Source organism: Quercus robur, chromosome 8 (genome assembly GCF_932294415.1).
Source record: "Quercus robur chromosome 8, dhQueRobu3.1, whole genome shotgun sequence".
In the NCBI taxonomy this organism is placed as follows: Eukaryota; Viridiplantae; Streptophyta; class Magnoliopsida; order Fagales; family Fagaceae; genus Quercus; species Quercus robur.
In genome coordinates this window covers 16,930,035-16,955,236 of record NC_065541.1, presented here as the reverse complement: position 1 = coordinate 16,955,236, position 25,202 = coordinate 16,930,035, and the positions used below count along the sequence as shown (strand labels likewise).

General features: G+C 34.6%; 2 protein-coding genes and 1 long non-coding RNA gene across 4 annotated transcripts; 2 read left to right on the top strand and 1 right to left on the bottom strand.

Annotated features, from left to right (window-relative positions):
* Window positions 1–5,908: 5,908 nt before the first annotated feature.
* Window positions 5,909–9,283, top strand: LOC126694823 (S-locus-specific glycoprotein S13-like). Of its 2 annotated transcripts, XM_050391331.1 has the most exons (4): window positions 5,909–7,421; window positions 7,591–7,710; window positions 8,784–8,834; window positions 8,939–9,282. In XM_050391331.1, exons 1-4 carry the CDS (start codon window positions 6,143–6,145, stop codon window positions 9,028–9,030), a joined length of 1,542 nt encoding a protein of 513 aa, XP_050247288.1. In that variant the 5' UTR covers window positions 5,909–6,142; the 3' UTR covers window positions 9,031–9,282. The 2 variants fall into 2 exon arrangements, with proteins under 2 accessions (XP_050247288.1, XP_050247289.1); XM_050391332.1 differs by lacking the exon at window positions 8,784–8,834 and having other exon boundaries at window positions 8,939–9,283.
* A 4,513-nt stretch (window positions 9,284–13,796) lies between these two features.
* Window positions 13,797–14,552, top strand: LOC126694838 (uncharacterized). Its single transcript, XR_007645902.1, has 2 exons — window positions 13,797–14,139; window positions 14,223–14,552. It is a non-coding gene; the product is annotated as an uncharacterized LOC126694838 (long non-coding RNA).
* A 1,361-nt stretch (window positions 14,553–15,913) lies between these two features.
* LOC126694821 (G-type lectin S-receptor-like serine/threonine-protein kinase At4g27290) lies at window positions 15,914–21,427 on the bottom strand. Its single transcript, XM_050391327.1, has 7 exons — window positions 19,990–21,427; window positions 19,707–19,826; window positions 17,346–17,479; window positions 17,033–17,243; window positions 16,660–16,897; window positions 16,428–16,578; window positions 15,914–16,351 (listed from the first exon to the last, which is right to left on the bottom strand). The coding sequence occupies exons 1-7, from the start codon at window positions 21,257–21,259 to the stop codon at window positions 16,046–16,048; spliced, it is 2,430 nt and encodes an 809-aa protein (XP_050247284.1). The 5' UTR covers window positions 21,260–21,427; the 3' UTR covers window positions 15,914–16,045.
* Window positions 21,428–25,202: the final 3,775 nt, after the last annotated feature.

Here is a 25,202-nt window from a genome sequence, read left to right as displayed (position 1 = left end):
AGGAGTGGCAGCCCAACCCTATTTATATATATTGGGTTTGTTCACTCTTCAATGAATTTATATATATTGGGTTGTTCATGCCTTTTGTTGGGACTAAGTTTTTGATCTCAAAATGACAAAAATTGAATTGTTTGGTGATCATTTTGCGTGAGAAATTAAAAATGAGTTTTGGAGTTTTTTTTAACAACTTGTACATGTTTTCTAGGAAATGGGTTTTTGTTAAATTCAGTCATCCTGTTTATGAAAATCTAATTTAAGCAATTCAAACTTTTTATTTTTGTTTATTTTTTTATATATAATTTTTTAAATAGATACAATACAAGCTCTAGTACTACTATTTTGCTAGTTTTACAAGCTTCTTCTTTAAAAGTTGTGTAACTATTTATCTCAAAGTTCAGGTCTGCACATTTAGCTTATGTTAATATACTATGTAGCTTTATGGGTCTGTTTTGCTGTATTTTGTTGCATTTTGTTCATTGTTGTGCTCCTAGGTTCATTTCATCACCTAACTTGAGTTGTTCACAACTTATTTTTGATTGGAGTTAAGCTTAGTTAGGAAAACAAATTTGGAAATTTTAATTTAGGAATAAGTTTTAGGAACTTGTAACTTGGAAAAAGTTTGGGATATTTACCTGTCCTTTAAAATCCTTCTACCATTCCCAATTGGGATATTATGCAATAATAAGCCAAGACACTAGAGAGCTTGTGGCTTCGAGGAGCAATGACTGGATTAGATTTTTCTGGGTTAGGAGGTGTTTTAACACCTTAAGTTTCCAAGTTATTCTTTTTAGTATTTGGTTTGCCTAGGGTAGCACGTATCCATTGTATATTCTACTTTTCCATTTTCTCTAACTATTCTCACATTTCTTAAAGAAGCAAACAAGATTTTCATAAAAAGTTATCTAATCTCTAATATAGGATGAATGGCATTTTATGAAGACTTGAACTTTTTACTTTTCATTAATAATTGTGTCTTTAGAACCAAGACACTTGTTTGGGACATGAAGAACCTATGTCATGCTACATGCTAATGGTGTTGCAGTGGAGAAATAGCTGATAAAATTAAATGAAGAAGCCCAACTAAATACATAGAACCATGTCAAGTCCTAAACAAAATCATGGAAAAGTCCAAATAGGCTTGATGAGCTAATATTTATATGCACTTGTTGAATAATCTTGGTTTGTATGCACTTATTGAATGAGCTAGATGAAAAGTCCTAAATCTCTAAGATTTTCTTGTCATTCTATTCGATCCATTTATATGTACTTATTGAGTAATCTTGGTTTGTATGTAGGATGTTCCTTCGATCCAACAATCTCTAGCTCTCCAAAAATCACCAGCTGCATCCCATCAACCAAGCAGCTTATATGTTTTATGTTGGTGTTTGAGGACTTTTTGTGTACAAAGAATTACATTTGAACAACCACATTTTTTGCAAGTGTTGAAGGATATTTTTAAACACTTTGGGACTTTGATTATAGTATTAGCTTAATTTAAGTGGTTGTTTTATTCAAAGGACCACATCTTTTTTTTGTTAATCTTATGATGATGGTTATAGACAATGTTATGTATTTGATAATATATTTCTATGTTAATATAATGTTAGTTTAGAGACCTTTGTGGTGTTATCTAGTTACATTTGTGGTAATGTCTTAGTGGAGCTAAAATTATTATAGGTTATTTGTAATAGAAATGTGGTTTTAGAACCCAAGAGGTAAAAAAAAAAAAAAAAAAAAAAACCTATAGCAGTGGGCAAAAATCATTGTTGAAGGACTAAAATTATAAAATAATTGAAGATCTATAGCGGTGTTTATAGCCCGTTGCTAAAGCTTCACACATATAGTGGCGGGTGTAACTGCCACTAAAAGGTGCGTAAGGTCTGTTGTTTAATAAGCCCTATAGTGGCATGCCTATCCTGCCGCTAAAAGGTCATTTGCCCCGAATGGTAACTCATATGGCGGCGGTTTTCAGTCCTCCACAATAGACCAAAAGCACCGCTAAATGGCCGATCTATTGTGACACTTTTTGTTACTGCTGCAATAGATCTTTAGTGGCACTGCAACAAATCTATAGTAGCACTGCAATAGTGGCGGGTAGAATTGCCGCAATAGCACCTGCCGCTAAAGGTCAAATGGACCTTTCGTGGCGGTTTTTGGAATTTTGCAGCGGTTTTCGCCTACCACAATAGTACAGTTTTTTTTTTTTTTTTTTTGGTAGTGGGAGTATCATATATGCGTACTCCTCCCTCTCACATAACTGTGGATCCCGCTAATTAAATTTATAGTGGGACCCACAATTTATGTGAGAGGGGGGAGTACGTATTTATAGTACTCCCGAAATATTCAATAATTTTCCAGAAAAATTACACTTGAGGTCCCACGTGTAGGACTTGTAGCAAATTGTAATCTAAATTGAAGTGTAGGTTGGGGAGTGCAACCTACCACGTGTAGGACTTAAAGTAGATTGTAATCTCAAATTTGTAAAGAAAATCTTATTTGAATAAATAAATCAGTGGCAGACTGAACGAAGAAGTAAAGAAAAGAAGAAAAGATAAAAAGCAAAGCAGATTGACTAACAAGTGAGTCTAAACGCTGGAGATTAAGAAATGAGAGAGAGAGAGAGAGAGAGAGAGAGAGGATGAAGAAGAAACCCTCTGTGACTGTGGTGGTGTTCTAATTTTTTGCCCAGCAGAGCTTGGTGGTGCCATCTGTGACTGTGCTCTAATATTTTGAGGATGAAGAAGAAACCCTCTGCCATTAACTCCAAACTCCAAAGTAAGCTAGAGAAATTTTTTAGTGAGGTCGGAGCAAAATTTACTTTTTGTGGTTTTTGATTTCCTTTTAACAATGTATACAATTATGTTTAATAGGATTGTAAACCTATTTAATTAAGGTAAATTATTTTATACTTTCTTTTAAAAGAAAATAAATATTAATTATACATATATACAGAATTTTAGTTGGGAATGAGGGGGCCAAAAGCATATATTTTCTTTAAAAGGGATAAACTTGCTGGGATCACTACTTACAAATATATCTACTAATTTTTTTTTTATAAACGTGGCTCCACTAGGGCCTACAAATGATAAAAAATTTTCAACATTCGAGAGTTAAAAAAAAAAAAAACTAATTCTATACTAAATTAACTCATGAAAAATAAATTTAATATTCATTCAGTATTAAAAATTTATAAACATAAATAAAGATAAAATAAATTATTTTTTAAAACATTTCAACTTATAATCATTTAGGATATATTAGAATGGAACTTAGTGTTCTTTTGAATTATGAAAAATATTTATTATTAATTTTGTACCAAATTTTGGTATAATTTCTCCTTTGTTGTACACAATCAAAGAGTTCGCTCAAATATATATCATCTTTCATTTTGTTTGAAACCTTATTTTCATAGTTTCCTAGATTGAAATGTTCATTATATTGTTGTAATAAATAATAGAAGAATAAGTATAAGTACAACCCCTTCATAAACAAATTGGTAAGTGTAGGGATTGGGTTTGAGCACTTTTTCTATTGGATGGGTAGACTCAAGCCCAACTAACCCAATACAATAAATTTATAGAGAATGAGTTTAAGAACTAGGTTTTAGTCAGGATTACAACAACTAGACATGATTATGTATGGATTGAATAACAAAGATATAGACTAAAGTATGAAATTCTATCCTCGGGCACTTCATTCGAGGAACTTAGTGTTCTTCTTCTTTCTTCAATGCTAGGTTACAAAGGTTTCCAAGATCATGCAAATTGCTCCCATATTTTCCTTTTTTTTTCTTCCTCCTGATTTTTCAATCCCCCATTCTTGGAGGATCTCTCACATTATATAGCTCCTTCCAATCGATCTTGGCCCTCCATCTATTGATCACGCAGGCCCTTACTCGAGTGCTCGTCCCATCAGCCACCTTCCTAAACCCTCTGTGAGTTGCGGCAACCAAGACCGCACTGTTCAGGGGTCATTTCCTCATTAATGCGGCCAGAACGTTAGTTGGGTGCATTTAATGTGGAGGTGACAGTTTCTCCTTAAATTGCTCCTACACCGTTACCCCATGGGTGTCCTATTGTACTTGTCCTTTTTCTGGGGGCACTCTAGGAGGTTGCCTTTGTCGGCGTGCAGTTCTTTCCTTCTGGGATCTGGAATGCTAAGAACAGGATCATCCTCGGCAACGTTTCTAGGTTATTTGGACTTTCTTTGTTCGTCCTCGGCCATTTCTTCCTCCTCGACGTGGACCTTGGGCTTAGTATAAAGTGGGCCGGGGTTGTCAAATTCTTTGGCCCCACAGTAAGTTATTTATTTTTTAGTCCTTACTACTATTGGCACAATTAAAAAATATTTATCAAATTCTTAAATTCCAAATGTCGTACTATATTATACTAATACTGGTGAAATTCCATTTTCAATATTAGTTTCTCATGATATGTGTATTTTTCCCCAAAAAAAAAAAAAAAAATGTTTAGTGAAAATAGAAAAAGAAAAATCATCAATTCAAAAAAGATTCATGTATCTCTCGAAGATCCAGAGTCGAGTTAAAAATATGCAACTTCATTATGTGTTCACTAGCTCAATAATTTACTTCTTGTAATTGGAAATTTATTGCAACATTAAAAATATCAAATCAATAGTAATACTCAATTGTAAAATAATTTTTTTGATGGCAAGATGAAAAACACTTAAATAATCCTTTAAATGGAGCAAGACAACATGTCCAAAGTCCCAAACTTTTGATTTTGGGTCTCAAAGTATGCCAACCACCAAAATGTCATTATAAAACACATTTATATAATATCTAAAAATTAAAGTGTAACATTTATTGTTACTATACTCTTGTTAAGCCCTATTAGCCTAGTATTTCGGTTCGTTTGGTCTATTTCGGTTCACTTTGGTCTATTCGTTCTACTTTGGAACAATTTAGTCCATTTGGTTTAATTCGGTCTACTTTGGTTTGGTTTGGTCCATTAGGGTCCACTCCAATCCTTTCGGTCCATTTTGGACTAATGGGACCTTAAATTGATTCTTTTTTCAAGTTGTTTTTTGATTTTTTCACTCAAAAATTTATTTTTTTCCTCTTAATTTTAGGTTGAAAAAGTATGAGATTTTATTCTATTAGGTCAAAATTTTTAGTTTTCGACTGAAAAATACAAACAAAATTGGCATTAGAAATTAGAGATATGAGCCCCAAAAAAACATTAAAAAATAAAAATGATAAATATTCACAAGATTACCTTCAAATTCAAGATTCAATAATATAGGCATTATACTTATATTTGGAAAGAAAAAAATGCTACAATTTTAAACTTATATAATAATTTAAACTTAATGTAACATGTTACATATGTTCCATAGAATGAAAGTGTTCATTTTAATTAATATTCTTTTATATGTTCAAATTAAACAATGATTTAGGTATGTTTAAAAAAAGTATTTTTAATAACATTTTCTCTATTTATATAAAACAATATTATATATATATATATATATATATATATTATTTTTGAAAGGGACTTGTGGTTTTGTTAGTAAAAAAAGCGATTTCAATATTAAGTCTAGATACACCACGAATTTCACAAGCTTTTTTTTTTTTTTTAATTTTTTATATATAATAATTGCGATAATAGGTTGTGATTAGTGTAACAAAAGTATTAGAATTTGTTTTGTGCTGCTATTGTTTTATTCATGTTTTGGAGACGGGCATCAACCACATATATGAGATAGGTGGCTACTTGAATATTTGGGGGATTGATTTTCAAGCGGGGGCCCAAGTGAGACCCGTGGAGGCGTGGTTTCCATCAATGAAACGATTGTTGGAAGTGGTAACTGATAAGAGTAAAGAGGTTGACGTCTCGGTCAATGTTAAAGTAAGGTCATTAGGCTTTATTTTTTATTATTATTTTTTTCAAGACAAAATGGCTTAAGTATCGTATGGGCTACGGTATACTGGTCCAAGAATGACCCCTGTTCTGTGGAAAATATGAAATGTTGAAAAGTCAAGAATGGAGTCGATATTGACAACTTTCAATGTGTAAACACATCTGCAGTTGCCCCTTCCTGCTCTTCGTTTGAGTTGTGATTGATAAACAAAGAAATCAATATGTGATTTCTTACTTATTTTCTCTGTAGGTCTGTAACTATGAAATCAATGAATATTCTCTCTTTTATTTTTATGCTTACCTATTTACTCTTTTTGTTCTCCAAAGTCTCCCTTGCAGGAGATAGAATTACTCCATCACAAAATATCAGCGGCACAAGGACCTTAGTTAGCAATAATGGAAGCTTCGAACTAGGTTTCTTCAGTCTTTTTAATTCCAATAATCACTACTTGGGAATATGGTACAAGAAGATCTCAGTTAGAACTGTTGTTTGGGTTGCAAACCGACTCAACCCAATCAATGACTCGTCTGGCTTGTTGATGATAAACAGGACAGGCAGTCTTGTGGTTATGAGTCAGAATAAGAGTGTTGTTTGGTCAACAGGATTAGGAGCACAAAAACAAGCCAACAATCCTGTGTTACAACTCTTAGACTCAGGAAATCTTGTACTAAGAGATGGAAATTCGGAAACCTCTTTGTGGGAAAGCTTCGACTATCCATCTAATACATTGTTACCAGGAATGAAGTTGGGATGGGACTTGAGGAAAGGTATTAACTGGAATCTTACAGAATGGACGAGTCCAGATGATCCATCTCCTGGAGATTTAACCTATTGGATAGAAAGGCATTCATACCCTGATCCTGTTATTCAGAAAGGAACCAACAAATTTTACCGTACAGGCCCATGGAACGGCCTTTGGTTCAGCGGTTCACCGGGTTTAAATCCGGTTTATGATGAATACTTTGTTTCTAATGAGTATGAAGTGTACTACACCTACACCCTCAAAAATAAATCTGAAATCTCAAGAATTATTTTGAACGAAATGAACACTTTTCTTGAGAGACACATATGGAATGAAGCTAGTCAAATTTGGCTCCGCTATCCATTACTACCTAGAGACCACTGTGACAATTACGGCTTTTGTGGACCCAATGCAAATTGTATCATTGGTTATAGTGGGTTTGCTATCTGCCAATGTTTACTAGGATTCAAGCCCAAATCACCAGAAAGATGGAGCTTAATGGAGAGGTCTCAAGGTTGTGTACTCATTAAGCCATTGAGCTGCCAAAAAGATGGGTTTAATACATATTTTAACTTGAAATTGCCAGATACTACAAATTCTTGGGTAAACGAAAGTATGAGCCTCAACGAATGTTCGGCTAAATGCTTAAACAATTGTTCCTGCATGGCTTATTCAAACTCAGATATCAGAGAAAGTGGCAGAGGCTGTGTCATGTGGTTTGGTGATCTAATGGATATTAGACAGTTTCCAGATGGTGGGCAAAATCTATATGTCAGAATATCGGCTTCAGAAATAGGTATGCCATTAATTTTGTAATAGGAACTCCTTATTGAAGTTAATTATTTTTCCACTATACTTTGCATTCTGAACTGATTTTGAAGTTAATTAAAAACTGCTCTGCTTTCATCCTCCTTTAGCTGTAGTTTAACTATAATTTCTTTGCTGTGTCAAATTCAACAATGAAGTGGCAAGAGAACATGGTCGTTGGATGAACAAAGCATGGAGAGGTGTTGTTGCCGTTGCTGTAGTTGCCGTAATGGTCGGAGTAGTCCTTTATATTTACAGAAGGAGAACAAACATAAAAGGTACTTTACTCTGACAGCCGTTGCAAACATATGTTTATATGTAGAAAATCTCAAAAGTCAATTTAGCAACTAATACTCTCATAATATATTTGTACATAAAAAGGAGGTAAACTAAAAAAAAAAAAAAAAAAAAAAAAAAAAACTGCTATTTGTAGCTTAAAAATTAATAAAATAAATAAATTTTTAATGTGTGGTGTTATAAAAAAAAAGTATTTTAATGTGTTGATAGTTGTGATTGTTATTTGTTATGTTGGATATATTATTTTATTATTTTGTTTATATTATTTTAATATGTTAAATTCTAAAATAAAATCTTTGATGTTGGCTATATTATAAAATAAAGTATTAAAATAGATAAAATAGTGTTTTGAGTTATTAAAAACTATATTTTTTTATTTCTTAGTGTGAATGCTCTTAAATTTGGTAAAATGATAATACTTGTTGCTGTTTCACAATTTTACGCATAACAAAAAAAGACAGACCATGACTCAATAGAACAGTCAACCCACTTGGATCCCAAGGAAAAATATAGGTATGGACATGGATTTTTGTACCAGTGAACAAGGGTCAACTTTTACCCAAGGGTCTACCCGTGATTCCGTGAATCACAATCTTGAACCCTTTTTTAGTTGCCAATTAATTATTTTGTTTTATTTTTTGTCTTTATATATATATAGGCTTTTGGACTCTTGTAATTGTGTGAGAAATTTCGCAATTATGAACTTTTTATTTTGAATGATTAGGAATTTGATTATTTAGAAAGTTGATATATTACCAACATCACAACACAAACACAAACACAAACACAAACCCTCCCCCCCCACCCCCCAAAAAAAAAAAAAAAAAAAAATCAATTTAGCTTGTATTTGAAAGAGTCTAGACTTGATTGGAGCTAACATGTAAAGTTGGATGTTCTCTCTTCATGGAATGAGAAATATAATTGGCCTTTTGAATTCTCTTTAATGGCATGTGGTCTCTTGAGAATTTCTATAAATGTGGTTTCTTATGAATCAACTTTTAGTATTCAAGCTAAAATTCTTACTTAGTATTGATCTTTTTTTTTTTTTTGGTAGATAAAATTGAAGCTTTTGTTCGCAAGCAAAGTTGGTTCTATAGATTTAAAGGTAGTATTTAATCCATTTAAATAATAGTCATTTTATAAAATTTTATTTCTTTATTGGCCCATTTTCCTTTTATACTAAACTTATATTAAAATTCCGTGTTGTAGGTGAAAATATTGACGAAATTACTCCTCAACATGAGATGCAACTATCAAGTAGGAATACATCCACTATTGGATCTACTACTAACATTAAGTAGAGTCAGATACAATTTATATTAATTATTTACTTATTTTTTATAAAAGTGACTTAAATGGAGGTCATAGAAGGCCATTAAGGCTTAAAAGATTTTGAATTAATTGATATATTGATATAATATTAAGGCCTTAAAAATGTTTTTCCAATGTATTATCCACCCCACGACAAGTGTATCAGTCTATTTTTTGTTTTATCTTGATCGAATTATGTATTTGCTTCTTGTTAGTCTTCATCTTGCCTTTATATGTCTTTCTCAAAAATAATAAAAAATAAAAAAATATTTCCTATATATGTCAATGTTAATTGTGTACAAAAACGGACAATATAGCATTCTTATTAATATTTATGTGATCGTAATGTCATTGGTAATGGTCCCAATTTGTAGCTTAGAAACACGCACGCATTTTCGCCGTTTGGACTGGTTCAGGAAAAGTCCATGGTCTCTCTTCAGATGTGGGAATTATTAGCCCATGGGCCAATTTTGAGGATAGCATAGAGGTCACAGCCGTGTTGATATTCAACTTGGGCTCTTTGTCCAAAATTAAAGCTCCCTATTTCTTCAACTTATAACATGGAAACAAAGACGTTTAGAACTATAAATCAATGAGCCCCTTTTCCTATATCTATTGGTGATAGGGGTGTCAATTCGGGTTAGCGTGTCGGGTTCGTGTCGTGTCGAGGTAGGGGTATTAGACTAAAAGGCTCAACCCTAACCCGACCCATTTAATAATCGTGTCAGGATCCTTCAACCCTAACCCGACCTGTTAATAAAGCGGGTTGACCTGACCCAACCCATTTGACACGTTTAATAAACGAATCGTGTTGGGTTGACACAAATGTAACACAACCCATTTCAACCTGCATAATATTAAATATAACATCCATCTATAAATTATTTTTTTTTACATCCCAAAAACCAGTACATACACTTTAAGTCTTCGACCCACATTCAAAATAATATAGTTCAATAAAAATATAACATTCATCTAGAAATAAGTTCTTTACACTCCAAAAGAAGTGCAACACTTCAACCCAAATTCAAAATAACATAGTTTAACAAAAATAAAATAACATAGTTCAACAAAAATATAATATCCTTGGAACTCGCCAAATGCTAAGTATCAATATTGAAAGAATTTGAGCAAATAGTAGACTAATCCTGACTATGACCACGATTATCATCCATAAATTCTTTGTTGATATCCAAGTTCATAACATCTTCCACAAGCTCATCCAATTTCATTTGTACAAGTTCTATGCCAAAAAAAAAAAAAAAAAAAGTATTAGTAGTTACAAAATATGATCATGCCTCAACAATTTTACAAGAACTAAATAATAATAATAATGTAAGAGTAATAATAACTAATGAAACAAATAAGATTACCTTTCTCATTTGTAATTACTTACTTTTCTTTTTAAATTTAAAATATATGTTGGATATAAAAGGTATTTGACAAATCTAAAATAAAATAATTATTTATTTGTTATACGAGTTAAACGGGTTGTGTTAAATGGGTCATTTCGGGTTTGACACAAATAAATTGGCGTGTCAAACGTGTCTATTGCGGGTTATGCGGGTTGACCCGCTTATGACACGTTTTTTATCGTGTCGCTTTCGGGTCGACCCGTTTATGACCCAAACCCATTAAGGCCCAACCCTAACCCGGAAAAAACCGTGTTGGGTTCGTGTCGTATCCGCGGGTTGGGTCGAACATTGACACCCCTAATTGGTGACTTGAAAATATTTTCATCTCTAGCTTAGATATTGATAGAGTATCAGTGATTACAAGACTGATCTAAGTTTTGGATGAACTGGCAAATCTACCTGCACACTTAAAGTGGATTAGATTACTTACGACATACCAGTGATGTTAGTCTAAATTTATCCTACTGGACGAAGAGTGTTAATATAGCTATCATAATCCCCTATTTTTTTTTTTTTTTTTTGATTTGATAATCCCCTAATTTCTTAATCCTTGCAATTTTCCAAAATCATGTGCGTTATGGACTTCATTGGGGGTTATTGACACACTTCTCATAGGTGCAAATTTGTCATATTTTGTCTTTGTAAATTGTATGTAGTATGTGTGCAAAAATCTCAATTTGAGCAAAAACTCCAAAAATTGCAATTTTAACACTAAAATCAAGGGAATGCTAAAATTTACCTAATTTGTCTTTATTGAATATCAAAATAGTAAATTTTATAAATCAAGATGAAAAATGACCAAAATACCATTCATTGATCAAACTTTGACTAAGTTGATTAGGGGTTGTTTGGATTTTCAGTTTCCATCATCCATAACTCTATTTCCATCACCTATAATTCAAAATTGATGGGTCCCATGGCTGAGTAGTGTGTTTGGATGTATTTCTAGATTTTGTTTCCATCACTCAATTCTCTGATTTTTGAGTGATGAATTATGAAAACTGAAAACACGTTTTAGGTATTTTCAAATTATGGAAACAAAGTTATAATGACAATATAGTAATTTCATTCCATTCATGGGACCCACAGGTTTGTCTTGTCATGCCATGCCAGCTATTCCCCACTGGCTCTCTTTTCTCTCTTTTTAGTTTTCTTTCTTTCTATTCTCCTCATCTCTTCATTCTTCATTTTTTCTTCAACACAGAGCCTCCATTTCTTCATTCTTTCTTTCATTTTTTCCGACTCTAGTGAAACAAACTTTTCAATTCAAACAATCTCCAAAATCTCTGACCCACCACTTTGTTTTTCTCTCTCTTTTAGTTTCAGATTTTTCATCAATGGCATCTACAAATGTCAATTTTCAAGGCTTCGTTGGAGGGCTCGCCTGGGCCATCGATGACCAAGCCTTGGAGCGTGCTTTCTCACCATACAAAAATATCCTTGAATCGAAGATTCGTTGGTCGTCGATCAGCTCAAAAAAATTGAAGGTCCGTTGGTCAGGAGGGCTCGCCTGGGATCTATGAAAAATCACACCAGGCATAACCTTCATCAAGCTCTAAACAGTCACACCAGGCACAACCTGGGGGTTTTTGAGTAAAAAAATAAAAAAAGACATTAATTTGATAATATACTCACATGGGTTTTGTTGGGTTTGTGTTTTGATTATAACAGTATATGAGAATTGCAGGAAGAGTGTGAGTGTGATTGTGTGAGAGATTAGAGATGGGTCTTACTATTTCTAGACAGTTTTTTTTTTTTTTTTTTTTTGGGTGTATCATAAATAAGTATGAATGGAGTTTTGAATTTGGTGTGATGAGCTGCTTTAGGTGGTGTTAAATTGTTGAGAGTTTTTGTTGTTTGTACTTCTTTGGTTGCACTTTGGCACTGTGACTATGGTGGTGGCAAAATGAAATAAGCAGTAAAGAAAATGGTGGGAAATGAGGGTAAGGCAGGTAGGCTAACAGAAGTCTTTAACCAATTGCTTAGGTATGTGTCCTACAAAAAGTAAAATAATTAAGTGATGAGAAGCTGAAAATATGTGCCAAATGTTTGGGGTTTAAGAAATTAGGGTATTTCAAGTGATGAGTGAGGAGTGACGAAAATTGAGTGAGGAGTGATGAGTGATGAATGATTGTTTTTTAAAAACCAAATAGCCCCTTAGCGGTCAAATGAAGTAAAAAATATAACTAACCACTAGAATTCATCATTTTACATCAAAATTTATATTTTGAAACAATTTTCTCAAGTTTGACAATAGTCAACCTGAGTTTGACCTTGATTTAACCAAATTAACATTCAACCATTCGATTTGGGATAAATTTGAGCTTTTATTAAAAATAACTGAATTTCCTTTAAAATGATTGCTCACGGGTCTAGATCGAACATAATAATAATTGCTCTTCTTTTTTGGTGGACTAGATTTTTTTTTTTGGGGGGGGGGGGGGGGGGGGAGGGGTTGGGGATTAAAAATACACTAATACACACACTCTTGCACACAAAAAATAAATTGAAATTGTGACTTGAAATTGATGTGCAAGAGTGTGTGTATTAGTATGTGTGTGTAATAGACACTATTCATTTTTTTAAACAGATATGGTCTATTTCTTGTGGCCATCCCTCTAGAGTTTGGACCTTACCTTGTGCCTACGAAAGAATAAACGAATCTTCAAGCAAGCAAGGCAAAACCATCATTTACATGGGGAAGTATGTCACAGGGTTGTGGAAGTATATTTTTATAGTTCATAATAAGTATTAACAACCCATTCTAGAACGCAGTGGATTGAGATCGTCAAGTGGGATAAAGAGCTCAATTGATTTAAACTTAAACACAAATGGGTGTTCAATGGGGAATCTGGGGATGGCAGGAGTTGGAGGTCTTATTGGAGATGATAGGAGAATATCTTAATGGTTGTATTAGCTGACATGATTTGTGTATTCAGTTGCAGTTACAGGTTGTTGAAGTGGAACGTGATGTGAGGACTGTAGTTCGTATGCTTTTCAAGGCCACAAGTTCTAATAATGTTCTTTCTTCAAATATGTCTAATTTTTGGGAGTTGCTAAGCTAAAAACTGTAGATTAGAGCATCCACAATGGTGGTGCTTATAAGCTAAAAAGCTATTTTTAGCACCACCATATATAAAAAGGGTGTTACAATGGTGGTGGTATAGGTAAATTTTTTTCCTCCATTGCTACAGTGTATAGCTATATATAGATGTGTATTGTTGCTGAAAGCTTAAAAAAAAAAAAAACAAATTTATTTTTTTATTCTACCTCTGTTTAAAATATTATTTGTTTGTTTCAACTTTTTCTATTTCTTTTATCTCAACCTGTCTCTCATCACTCTGTCTTAACTCTCAACTCTCAACTCTCAACTCTCTCACAACTCTCATCTCTCTGTCTCATCGCCGTCGGTCCACTCAAAGCTTAACGTCACCGACCCACCCGAAGCTCAACGTCACCGGCCCACGCCGCTGACCCACTCTGTCAACCCACGTCCCAGACCCATCTCGCTCACGCCGTTCAAGTCCCTAGCCGACCCAAGCCCCAAGACTCAAGTCCAAAGTTGACCCACGCCAACCCGTCTTGCCTTCTCTTCTGTCTGACCCATCTCAGCCTCTTCGATCTAGCTTGGCCTCTCTTCTTTTCTGTCTGACCCACAAAGTTCGAAGCTTGCTTGCTAATTAGGTGAGTTTTCTCTGTCTTTTTCCATCATGTAATGCTTGGGATTTTTGATTTGGGTAATTGGAATGATAAATTTTTCATGTCAGTTGGGAATTTTCTGTTTGCAGGGAATTTATATTTGTTGATTGTAATGATAAATTTGCAGAGAATTGGAATGTATTGGGAATTTTCTGTTTACAGGGAATTTATGTTTTTGTTTTAATGTTTTTGGTGTAAATGTTAGTTTGGGAATTTTCTGTGTGTAGGGAAGGCTACATTTTTTTGGTTTCTGTTTTTGCTTCTTGCTGATTTTTTGTTTGTTGTATCTAATTTATTACAATAAATGTCATGTTGGAAATTGTTTTGGGAATTTTTTGGTTGTAGGGAAGTTTATGTTTGTTGTTTCTAATGTATTGATGTAAATGTTAGTTTGGAAATTTTTTGTGTACAGGGAAGTTTACATTTTTTTTTCTAATTTATTACAGTATTGGTTTTTACTTTCAATTTGCTTGGAAGTATATATTGCTATTTCTAATTTTATGGAGTCACAACGAGACCTACCATATTACACGGGTATCATGACCGGGATATTATTATTGACTCGTAACTTTTGGGAACATTTGAAAATAATCCTATGTTAGTTTCTGATTCTCCACCTCAAGTTGAGAATGTCTCTTCTATGAAAGGAAAACGGGGCATTTACTTTAGTGTAGAGGAAGATCAAGTCCTAGTATCGGTATGGCTTAATACTAGTGTTGATGCCATACACAGTAATGAACAAACACATAATACATTTCGTCAAAAAGTTTGGGAATATTTCACGCAGTACAATTCATCTGATACCGCACGTACTGCTATCTCCTTGATAAGTCGTTGGACAATGATTAACAAGGAGACAAATAGGTTTTGTGGGTGCATGGCTAAAGTTAATGTGCGTCATCAAAGTGGTATAATTGAACAAGATAAGGTATAAATTATATTGCAATAGTGTTAACATACCCATTCACCAATAATTTGAAGATACTAATCATATTATATTTCTTTTAAATTTTTTAGATTACCAATGCGAAGGCTTTGTATAAAGAGACCTTCAAAAAACCCTTTCATCTTGAACATTGTTGGCTCATCTTGAACATTGTGCGAGTGTGTGAGTTTTATTATAATTTGGTTTGAGTTATGTATGTGAGTAATCTATGAACTACATTATTCTAGTTATAATATGTGTTCCATTTTATATGTTTTCTTATAAGGTTCCTCCATTTTATAGTTCACATTATTCCAAGATTGCTTTTAGACAATTGAGGCAATTGTTTTAGTAAAAAAAAAAATTGTATATATATAATTTGGGGTTAAAACAAAATATTATTGTTATACTAGATGATTATTTGCTATCATGATGATTGAGAAATTGTTTTAGCAAAAAAAGAAATTGTATAAGTATAATTTGGGGTTAAAAAAATTACTTATTACACTAGACGATTATTTGCTATCATGTGGTGGTGGCGGTAGTGGCCGCGGTAGCAGCTGCGGTGGTTGTGATTGTTGTTTATTGTAGTGAATATATTATTTTATTGTGATATTTATATTATTTTATTATGTTGAAAGCTAAAATAAATCCACTAATGTTAGATATTTTGTAAAGTGAGTAGGTAAAATAGATAAAGTAACTTTTTATGATGCTAAATAGTTAAAAAAAAAATAGCACCATCATTGTGGATGCTCTTAGGATCGGGATTCGGTGTTTGCTTCAAAGAAGCCAATAACTGTGAAGATGAACTAGCACGGTGAGGGACCAACCTGCAACAAGAGTTCGTTATGCGATGGGCATGTACTAATAGGAATATAGGAATATAGTTTACAAATTATAATGATATACAATTCTATAATGACAATGTTGTATGAGTTGCATTGGTACAGCCGTGCAGAATATTTAACGAGGCTCCAATAATGTAACTGTTATTTCATTGGTTGAAGATGATTCATGATTTCTCGAGAAAAACCGTGCTCCATTTGAATCCTTTCCCAAGAAGAAACCAGGTTGTTTGGGTTCAGCCAAAGCACACTCACTGCTTAGCATCACAACAACAGAAGATATGTTTGGTCTATCCTCAGGACGCTGTTGCACGCATAAGAGGCTCAGATGGATGCAGCGCAACACTTCTGACATTGTGCATGATTCTCCTAAACATTCATCAATCAATTCTAAAGGCCTGCCTTCATTCCACAGTATCCATGCCTAAAAATATGAGAACATGATTGTCATTCATCAGTCCAACGTATCTAGAGAAGTAATCTAACAATTTGAAACTTACATGTCCAATAAGGTTATGCTCGTGGTTTGGATGATAAAACCCTCTACTTTTCTTCCCACTTATGATCTCCAACAATAAAATCCCAAAGCTAAAGACATCAGATTTTGTTGAGAATATTCCATCAAAAGCATATTCTGGTGCCATGTAACCACTGCAGGGCATCACAAGTTTTAAGCATAAAATATAAATTTGAAAATTAATAATTATATGAAAGAATATCAATGAAACTTACTAAGTTCCAACAACTCTGTTTGTGTTTCCTTCCAACTGATCTCCTCCAAAAGTTCTAGCCATGCCAAAGTCTGAAATTTTAGAATTCATCTCACTATCAAGTAAAATATTACTTGCTTTGAGATCTCTATGTATAATTCTCAATCTAGAATCTTGATGAAGATATTGAAGCCCCCGAGCAATCCCGCAAATAATACGAAAGCGTTTGGACCAATCCAACAATTTACCTTTTGTTTGATCTGGTAAGTATTTAGTTCAAGTTAATTATATATACCTGTGTTTCAACCACACATTGCAAAATTTCTAAATTTTATAAACTATTGATCGCATAAATAAACCAGCTAGCAGAATGTATTATGTTTAGGGATTCAAACCAAAAATGAAGCAGTCCAGGCTTTTGTTGGGCATGTATTCATAAATCAGAATCTTCTCTTCTTGTTGAATGCAACAACCAAGAAGTTTTACAAGATTTCGGTGTTGAAGCTTCGCAATTAGTCTTACTTCATTTTTGAACTCATTTAATCCTTGTCCAGAACTCCTTGAAAGCCTTTTGACAGCAATTTCTTGGTTGTCTTCTAGTGTACCCTGAAATTCTCATTTGTAGATTGCTAAATTCTGAAAAGAAAACAAAATAAAAGAGTACTTCATCATTTTAATTTCTTTTGTGCATGCACATCACAAACTTACCTTGTAAACAGATCCAAAACCACCTTCACCAAGCTTGTTCTTGAACGAAAAGTTGTCAGTGGCATAAACTATTGTGGATAGTTCAAAGAAAGGGAGCTCAAGGTCTTCCTTTTGGCCTTCGTTGTTCTGATGATCTGTAATTCCACTTTTCTTTGTTTTAGCTAAAATTGAAAAGAAGTTTTTTTTTATTATTTATTTATTTATTATTATTATTTTTTTCATAAAAGAACGGGCATCATTATAAGTATAAGAGTTAAGATACGAAGGTGCCTATAAGTAATATATTTAGACTGAATACGTTAGAGTTGAGCTGGAATAATAAACAAAATCTCATATTACTACTTGTATCATGAAAGCTTAGTATTCTCACTAAAGCCATTTGGTTCAAGAGTCAATGGGGTCTTGAGAATGGAAGCATTGGGCCTTGACACTAAATCGGATTTTGTACGGACCAAGAATAGCAGTTCGGCCTCGAATTGCAGGCCCACTCATTGAATGGTCTTAGTCCATTTCGGCCCATTTAGCCAAGCTGAGATGGGCCTAGCTGAACATTCGAACTAAGTACCCCAAGATATGCCGTGAACAAGAGAAAATGCCTTAGGGGAATCCATCCATTGAACAATAACCGGCATTAGGCACAAGTTACTAGGAAGTCATGTTAGCAGGAGGAGATGGGTCCCCTTTGGTCAGCAATATGATATGGAGGGATCCACTAACATGGGAGAGACCCCCTCATCATAATATCCCCACTAAGGGGAGGATATAAATAGGAGAGAAAAGGTGGGAAGAGGGGGTTGGAAAATTTGGGAAAGTGAAATATGAGAGTAGTAAGGAAAAACGCATCTCGAGGATTAAGAAATCCTATTTGGATTTCAAGGAAAGAGATCAGGTTCCTTGTCATCATCTCGGCTAAACCAAGATCAAGAGAGCTTAGGGCCAAAGTAACACTTCAACTCCATCAGTAACTTGAAAAGCCACTTCTTGGACCTTTCATTGTGGGATAAGCCCAACCCAGAGTACAAGTGAATTGGGGTCAAGGCCAAAAACCTAAGGTCGTTAGGAACGGACCACCATAGGTTTCATTCAATTTTTATTTAGGAAGCATGGACTCTTCATTTGGGATGATGTACTCATGTCATAACAATGTCCTATCTACTATGTCATGTTATAAGTTTTCAAACCGGATCATACCCATACCGTCTTTGTGTCCATGCATCTTAGATTTTTATTCTCTTCTCCTTTGGTGGACAATCTGTCTCCAGTTCAAAAAGATGATTTTTTGCTCTTTGCTGCAATTCTCTGTGATGGAGTTTGGAAGTTGAGAAATAAAATTCAGTTTGAAGGTCTTTCGCTGGATTTTGATGACTTATTTCCCAAAATCTTAACACTGATGGCTGAGCATAAGATGCCAAGGAGTTCTACAGGTAGCACTCAAGTATCCGTGGCTTTGGCCCAGCTGTGGTCCCCTCCATAGCGGTTTTTGATTAAAATCAATATTGACGTTGCCGTTGGACTTATGTTCTCATCCATTATTGCGGTGGCGAGAGACTGGAGAGGGGAGCTGGTATTTGCTTGCTCTCAAAGAGTGAATAACACCCTCCCTCTATAGGCTGAGGCTGAAGCTATTGAATGGTCTCTGTTTTTGCCAGCAAGATTGGTGGCTGATTCTGTTTAGATTGAGACTGATTCTAATATTCACCACAGAGTTCTGCTCGATCCAAGTTGGCCCCACCTTGGAGAATTGGATCTTCGATTTTGATACGCAGAATTTGCTGTCTTCCCATTATAATTTCTTTATGTCTTAGGTTCCTAGGCAGACTAACTTGGCTGCCCACACCTTAGCCAAATGGTCTCTTTAACTGTAAAGCTTTTGGTTCTTTTGTTTTGATTCAGTTATCTGGGGAAGCTTGTTGTTCCTCGTAGTTATGTTTCTCTAATATAGTATTTATTCATAAAAAAATAAAAACATTGCTTTCTCCCATAAAGATACTAGCCCACTTCATGTAATAAAAATAATATCCCACTTGGACAATGAGCCTTAACACTAAAATGGATAAAATATAGCAGTATAGAGTTGTGCTTGTATAAGAAACAAACTATAAAGCTTTCAAAATTAATCTCTGTCAAGACCAGGCCAGGTCTAGCAAGCAATTTTCCATTTTGAGAACTGAGGAAGATCAAGAGTGAGCTAACAAGCAGAGAGAGAGAGAGAGAGAGAGAGAGAGAGAGTGAGCTAACAAGCAGAGAGAGAGAGAGAGAGAGAGAGAGAGAGAGAGGTACAGAGAAAAAAAAATATAGAAAGAGTTGCACAAGACAATTCAACATATGTTTGCAATGGTTGTCAGAGTAAAGTTATTTTACCTTCTAAGTTTATTCTGCTTCTGCAAATGTAGAAGCCAACTAATAAGAGCATTCCAGAAACTACTACAAGGGCGGCAGCAACAATCACTGCTCTCTTTATCTTACGAACATGTCTTGCCTCTGCTTTGTTGAATTTGACACAAAAATAAAATTATAGTTCAACTACAGCTGAAGGATGTGAAACAGAAAGGGAAGTATTTCGAGAAACAAGATCAAATCAGAATTAATGTAAACAGTAATTAACTTTAATAAGGAGTTCCTATTACAAAAATTAATCTCATACCTATCTCTGAAGCCGGCATTCTGATATATAGATCTTGCCCACCAGCAGGTAACTGTCTAATATCCATTAGATCATCAAACCACAAGGCGCAGCCACTACCACTTCCTCTGATATCTGAGGTTGTATATGCCATACAGGAACAGTTGTTCAAGCATTTGGCTCTACATTCTAAAATACTCATACTTTCGTTTACCCAAGAATATGTAGTATCTGGCAATTTCAAGCCGACAAATTTAAGAAACCCATCTTCATGGCAGCTCAATTGTTTATCGCGTACACAACCTTGAGACCAGTCCATCAAGCTCCATTTTTGTGGTAATTTAGGCATGAATCCTTGTAAACATTGGCAGACCGGTGACCCACTAATGGTACAATTTCCATTGGGTCCACAAAGTCCGTAATAGTCACAGTAATCTCTAGGTACTGATGTATAGCGGCGCCAAACTTGCTCAGCTTCAATCCAGATGTACCGCTCACGTGTATTGCTGGTTTGGTTCAAAATTATTCTTGAGATTACAGATTTATTTTTTAGGGTGTATGTGTAGTACACCTCAAAGTCATTGGAAACAAAGTTGTAATCATAAACCGGGTTCGGCTTTAGATCCGGTGAACCACTAAACCGAAGGCCATTCCATGGGCCGGGACGGTAAACCTTTTTGTTTCCTTTCCAAATAACAGGCTCAGGGTATGCATGCATTTCTATCCCATAAGTGAAATCTCCAGGAGATGGATCATCTGGATTTTTCCATGCAGTAAGACTCCACTTAATGCCTTTCGTTGAGTCCCATCCCAACTTCATTCCTGGTAAAAATGTATCAGATGGATAGTCGAAGCTTTCCCAGAAAGAGATTCCTGAATTACCATCTCTTAGTACAAGATTTCCTGAGTCTGAGAGCTGTAACACAGGATTCTTGGCTTGTTTTTGTGTTCCTAATCCTGTTGACCAAACAACGCTCTTATTCTGACTCATAAGCACAAGACTGCCTTTACTGTTTATCATCAACAAGCCAGACGAGTCATTGATGGGGTTGAGTCGGTTTGCAACCCACACTACAGTTTTAACTGGGATATTCTTGTACCATATTCCTAAGTAGCGATTCTTGGAAATACCGGGACTGAAGAATCCCAGTTCGAAGCTTCCATCTTTAGAAACTAAGGTACTTCCATCACTAATATATAGGGATGGAGTAATGCTATCTACTGCAAAGGAGACTTTGGAGAACAAAAAGAGTAAATAAGTTAGCAGAAAAATAAAAGAAAGAATGCCCATTGATTTCTTAGTTTCAGACTTCCTGGCTTATGATCACTCACAACTTAAACAAAGAGAAGAAAGGGCAACTGCAGATGCATTCACATTTTATTGGTGAAATTTTATCAATAGTGCAGTCTTATCTGACTTTTCAGCAATTCAAATTTTCAACAGAGCTGGGATTTTTCCTGCACCACTAACTATACCTAATCCTGGTGACAATAAATACAACATTGTTTCTTGAAAAGGAAAAGACAGGTACCTTGTCACATGGACTCTATACATGAGACGATTAAGACGTTTTGTGTCCATCTGCGTGGTCGTTGGGCTATTATTGACTCGTAGCATCCACGAATTTCGTTTCGTATTTTAGTTGAAAAACAGCATGTGCGTCTGTAAGAACACCACGCATAATGTTTAGCAAAAAAAAAAAAAAAAGAACACCACGCATAATTATTACTTATGAATTATTTAACGCCACCATTCCCATGCTTTTTTAAATTTTTTTATTATTATTTATATATAGAAGAAAGTCCTTGCTTTCTGCCTATGCTTATGGCTATAAGAAAACCTCTAGGGTGTATAATCACCAATTTATGATAGAGAAAGACTTAAGGCCACTTAAAAACTCTATAAAATTCTAATTTTTGTTGATAACCAATTAACCTGGTCTAGGAGCTAGGCCATAATTGGGTCATTAGTTTAACCAATGCATCACTGACTGAGTTGTAGGGTCAAATAAAAATTTATAAAATTTAAAAATAATTTGAAGAAATCATAAGATAAATATTTAAATTGTAAAAACAGACATGCCTAAATTACTAATTAAAATTAAGCCTATAAAACTAGCCACGTTTCATAAGTAAAAATACTAAAAAACAAAAAAATATAAAGAATGTCATAGAATCACAGTCAAGTCTTTGCTAAATAAAATCATATTAAATGAAGAACAAAAGCATATCTCAAATTTCAAAGTCACATTCTATGTACATTGCATATTTTTGTAATTGTTTCGATCTCATAGATTACGATGTGAACTAAAACTTGAGACTCTATTATTTTTCTTTGGAAGCGTATATCATCAAACTTATTATAAAATCCTATATTTCCATTAGGCTCCTCCTTTCTAAAATAGTACCTATAAAAATAATTTTGTTTAAAATCACAAAGTGGTTGAGTGAAAACAGCAGATCGGGATTGCACGGATTACAAAAAGCCTACTGGATTTTAGAATTTAAATGCACATGTCTAATCAAACTAGAATGATTTAGGAATAGGTTTATTGGTTTATCAATTAGACTCGGGTTGGTTTGGGTTTAATAAATGTCTAAAGTCACAGCACAAGATTAAGGGGGTATTTTAGTAGAGGCCATCGGGGCAATAGTGTCAAAATTGCGTGAAATTTGGCAAATTGAAGGGAAATGAAATTCTAATCCAAACTCGAGACATGTCTTGAGCATCACCTAAATTTAGGCAAATTCCTTCGTTAAGGCCCGAAAACAGTATTTTTGCTATTTATAGTAATATTTGTTTTTCCTTAATATAACTTTTAGTTTAAAAGTAATGTAAAGTTGAATTTATTCAATCATGTGCTAGCTTTATTCCATGCCAAATTTGCTTGTAATTTAGCAATTAGATACCTTGTATTTAGGTGGGAATTATGTAAGGGTAGTGTGTGAGAGAGTGTGAAGAAAGCTTAAGAAGTGTGCACTCAAAAAGAGCCTCGCGACTGGATCTCACGATTGGCTCGTGACTGGTAAGTCACCAGAATAGCACACGTGTGAAGCATGCAATGGGAGTTGAAGGGTCATGCCAGCTATAGCATTACAGGACAAAACTTCTAGTCTATGCAGGCAGTTAGCTCGCAACTCAAACTTGCAACTCGTTCCAGTCGCAAGGTTGAGTCGCCGGAATGCCCTGTTTGGTTGTAACTGACTCTTCGCATTCCTCATACACCCTACTATAAATACCCTTATACCCATGAAATGTAGAGAGCTTCCAGAGAGAATTTTGAGAGAGAAACCATAGAGAAAAACAAGATTGACTCATTCACAATCTTTGTCTTTTGATTCTCCAAATTCCTCTACTTTCACCCTCCCTCTCCATTGACATATCCTTGAGAGATGCATTTAGCCAAATCCTTATCTCACCATACTCATATTAGTGAGGAGGTATTTTGGTGCTTGGGAAGCAATTCAGAAGGGACCAATTCATTTTGGTTGATGCAATGGCTATTGCGGGATCCAATACGCTAGAGAAGACAAGGTTCGACATAACCTTGTTGAAACAAGAAGCTTGGAGGGCTTAGGTGCACTGGGTAGATTAAGCTTGGAGGGTCTTATGCTATTCATATATCCTAACTTCATTCTCTAGTGGATTATTGACCGCTTGGAGGGTGGCGGAGAGATTTTTCGCCTAGTACTTCGGTTTCCTCTTTAATAACACATCGTCGTGTTATTTTTGTGTTTGCATCTTTCTTCCCTTTCTCTTTACCTTTTAATTACTGCTGTGATTGTGATTAATCATGGTTTAGAGTGTGTTATCATTTGGGTTTAGTTTATATTCATATTTTGCACATAAATTATTTGTTTATAAGCTTGTGTTGGTAATTTTTATTTGGGGGTCTAAACGTTCATAGGTGTTTTACATACTATTTGAACTTTCAAGTAAGAATAAGATCCCGTCTATTTTGGAATGACCCTTAAAGTTAGAAATTTATAATTTTGGATTTAACTCAATTTTACTATTTTTGGTAAAATTTGGTATTTTGCCACCAAAGCTTGTAATTAATGCGAATTAGGGTTTCAGACGTTTCCTAGTCATTCTAGGGTCTTATTTTCTCAGTATTTATATATTTTGTAGCCTCCAAAGGCAAAACAAATTATTATCAATAAAAATATAGATATTTTGTCAAATTCTTTCTCTAGTGGATTCCAATTTATCTCTTAGTAGATTTAGGGAAACCCCTAGTGGATTTGAGGTTTACTACTAGAAGCTAATAGTTTAGTTTCTGCTCCATCAAGAGGGCATCGTGTGTGCTTTCTTTTGAATTTCGCGACATCGAGAAATAAAATGCAATTAAATAGTCTTTGTAAGGTTGAATTTATTAAATCAAGTGTTGGCTTTACTCCGTGCCAAATTTTCTTATATTTTAGCAATTAGATACCCTGTATTTAGGTGGAAATAATGTAAGGGTTGTGTGTGTGAGAGTGTGAAGAAACTCAAGTTGTATGCATTCAAGAGGAGTCTCGCGACTGGATCTCGCGATTGACTCGCAACTGTTAAGTTGCCAAAGTGGCACACATGTGAAGTATGCAGGGAACTGAAGGGTCACGACAGTTGGAGCACTACAGGACAAAATGTACAGTCTGGTTAGACAATTAGCTTGCGACTCAAACTCACGACTCTTTCCACTCACGAGACTGAGTTACAAGATTGCCCTATTTGGATGAAAACTGACTTTTCACATTCCTCACATACACTACTATAAATACCCTTATACCCACGAAATATAGAGAGCTTCTAGAGAGAATTTTGAGTGAGAAACCCTAGAGTAAAACAAGATTGACTCATCCACAATCTTTATCATTTGATTCTCCAAATTCCTCTACTCTCACCCTCTCCATTGACATTACCTTGAGAGGTACATTTGCCGAATTCTTATCTCACCATACCCATATTAGTGAGGAAGTATTTTGGTGCTTAGGAAGCAGTTCAGAGATGACCAATTTACTTGGTTGATGCAATAGGCTTATTGCAGGATCCAAGAAGCTAAAGAAGACAAGGTTAGACGTAACTCTGTTAGAGAAAGAACCTTAGAGAGCTTCAGTGCATTGGGTAGATTAGGCTTGGAGGATCTTTTGCTATTTATGTATCCCAACTTTTCCTAGTGCTAAAGAAGACAAGGTTAGGCGTAACTCTATTAGAGCAAGAACCTTAGAGAGCTTAAGTGTATTGGGTAGAT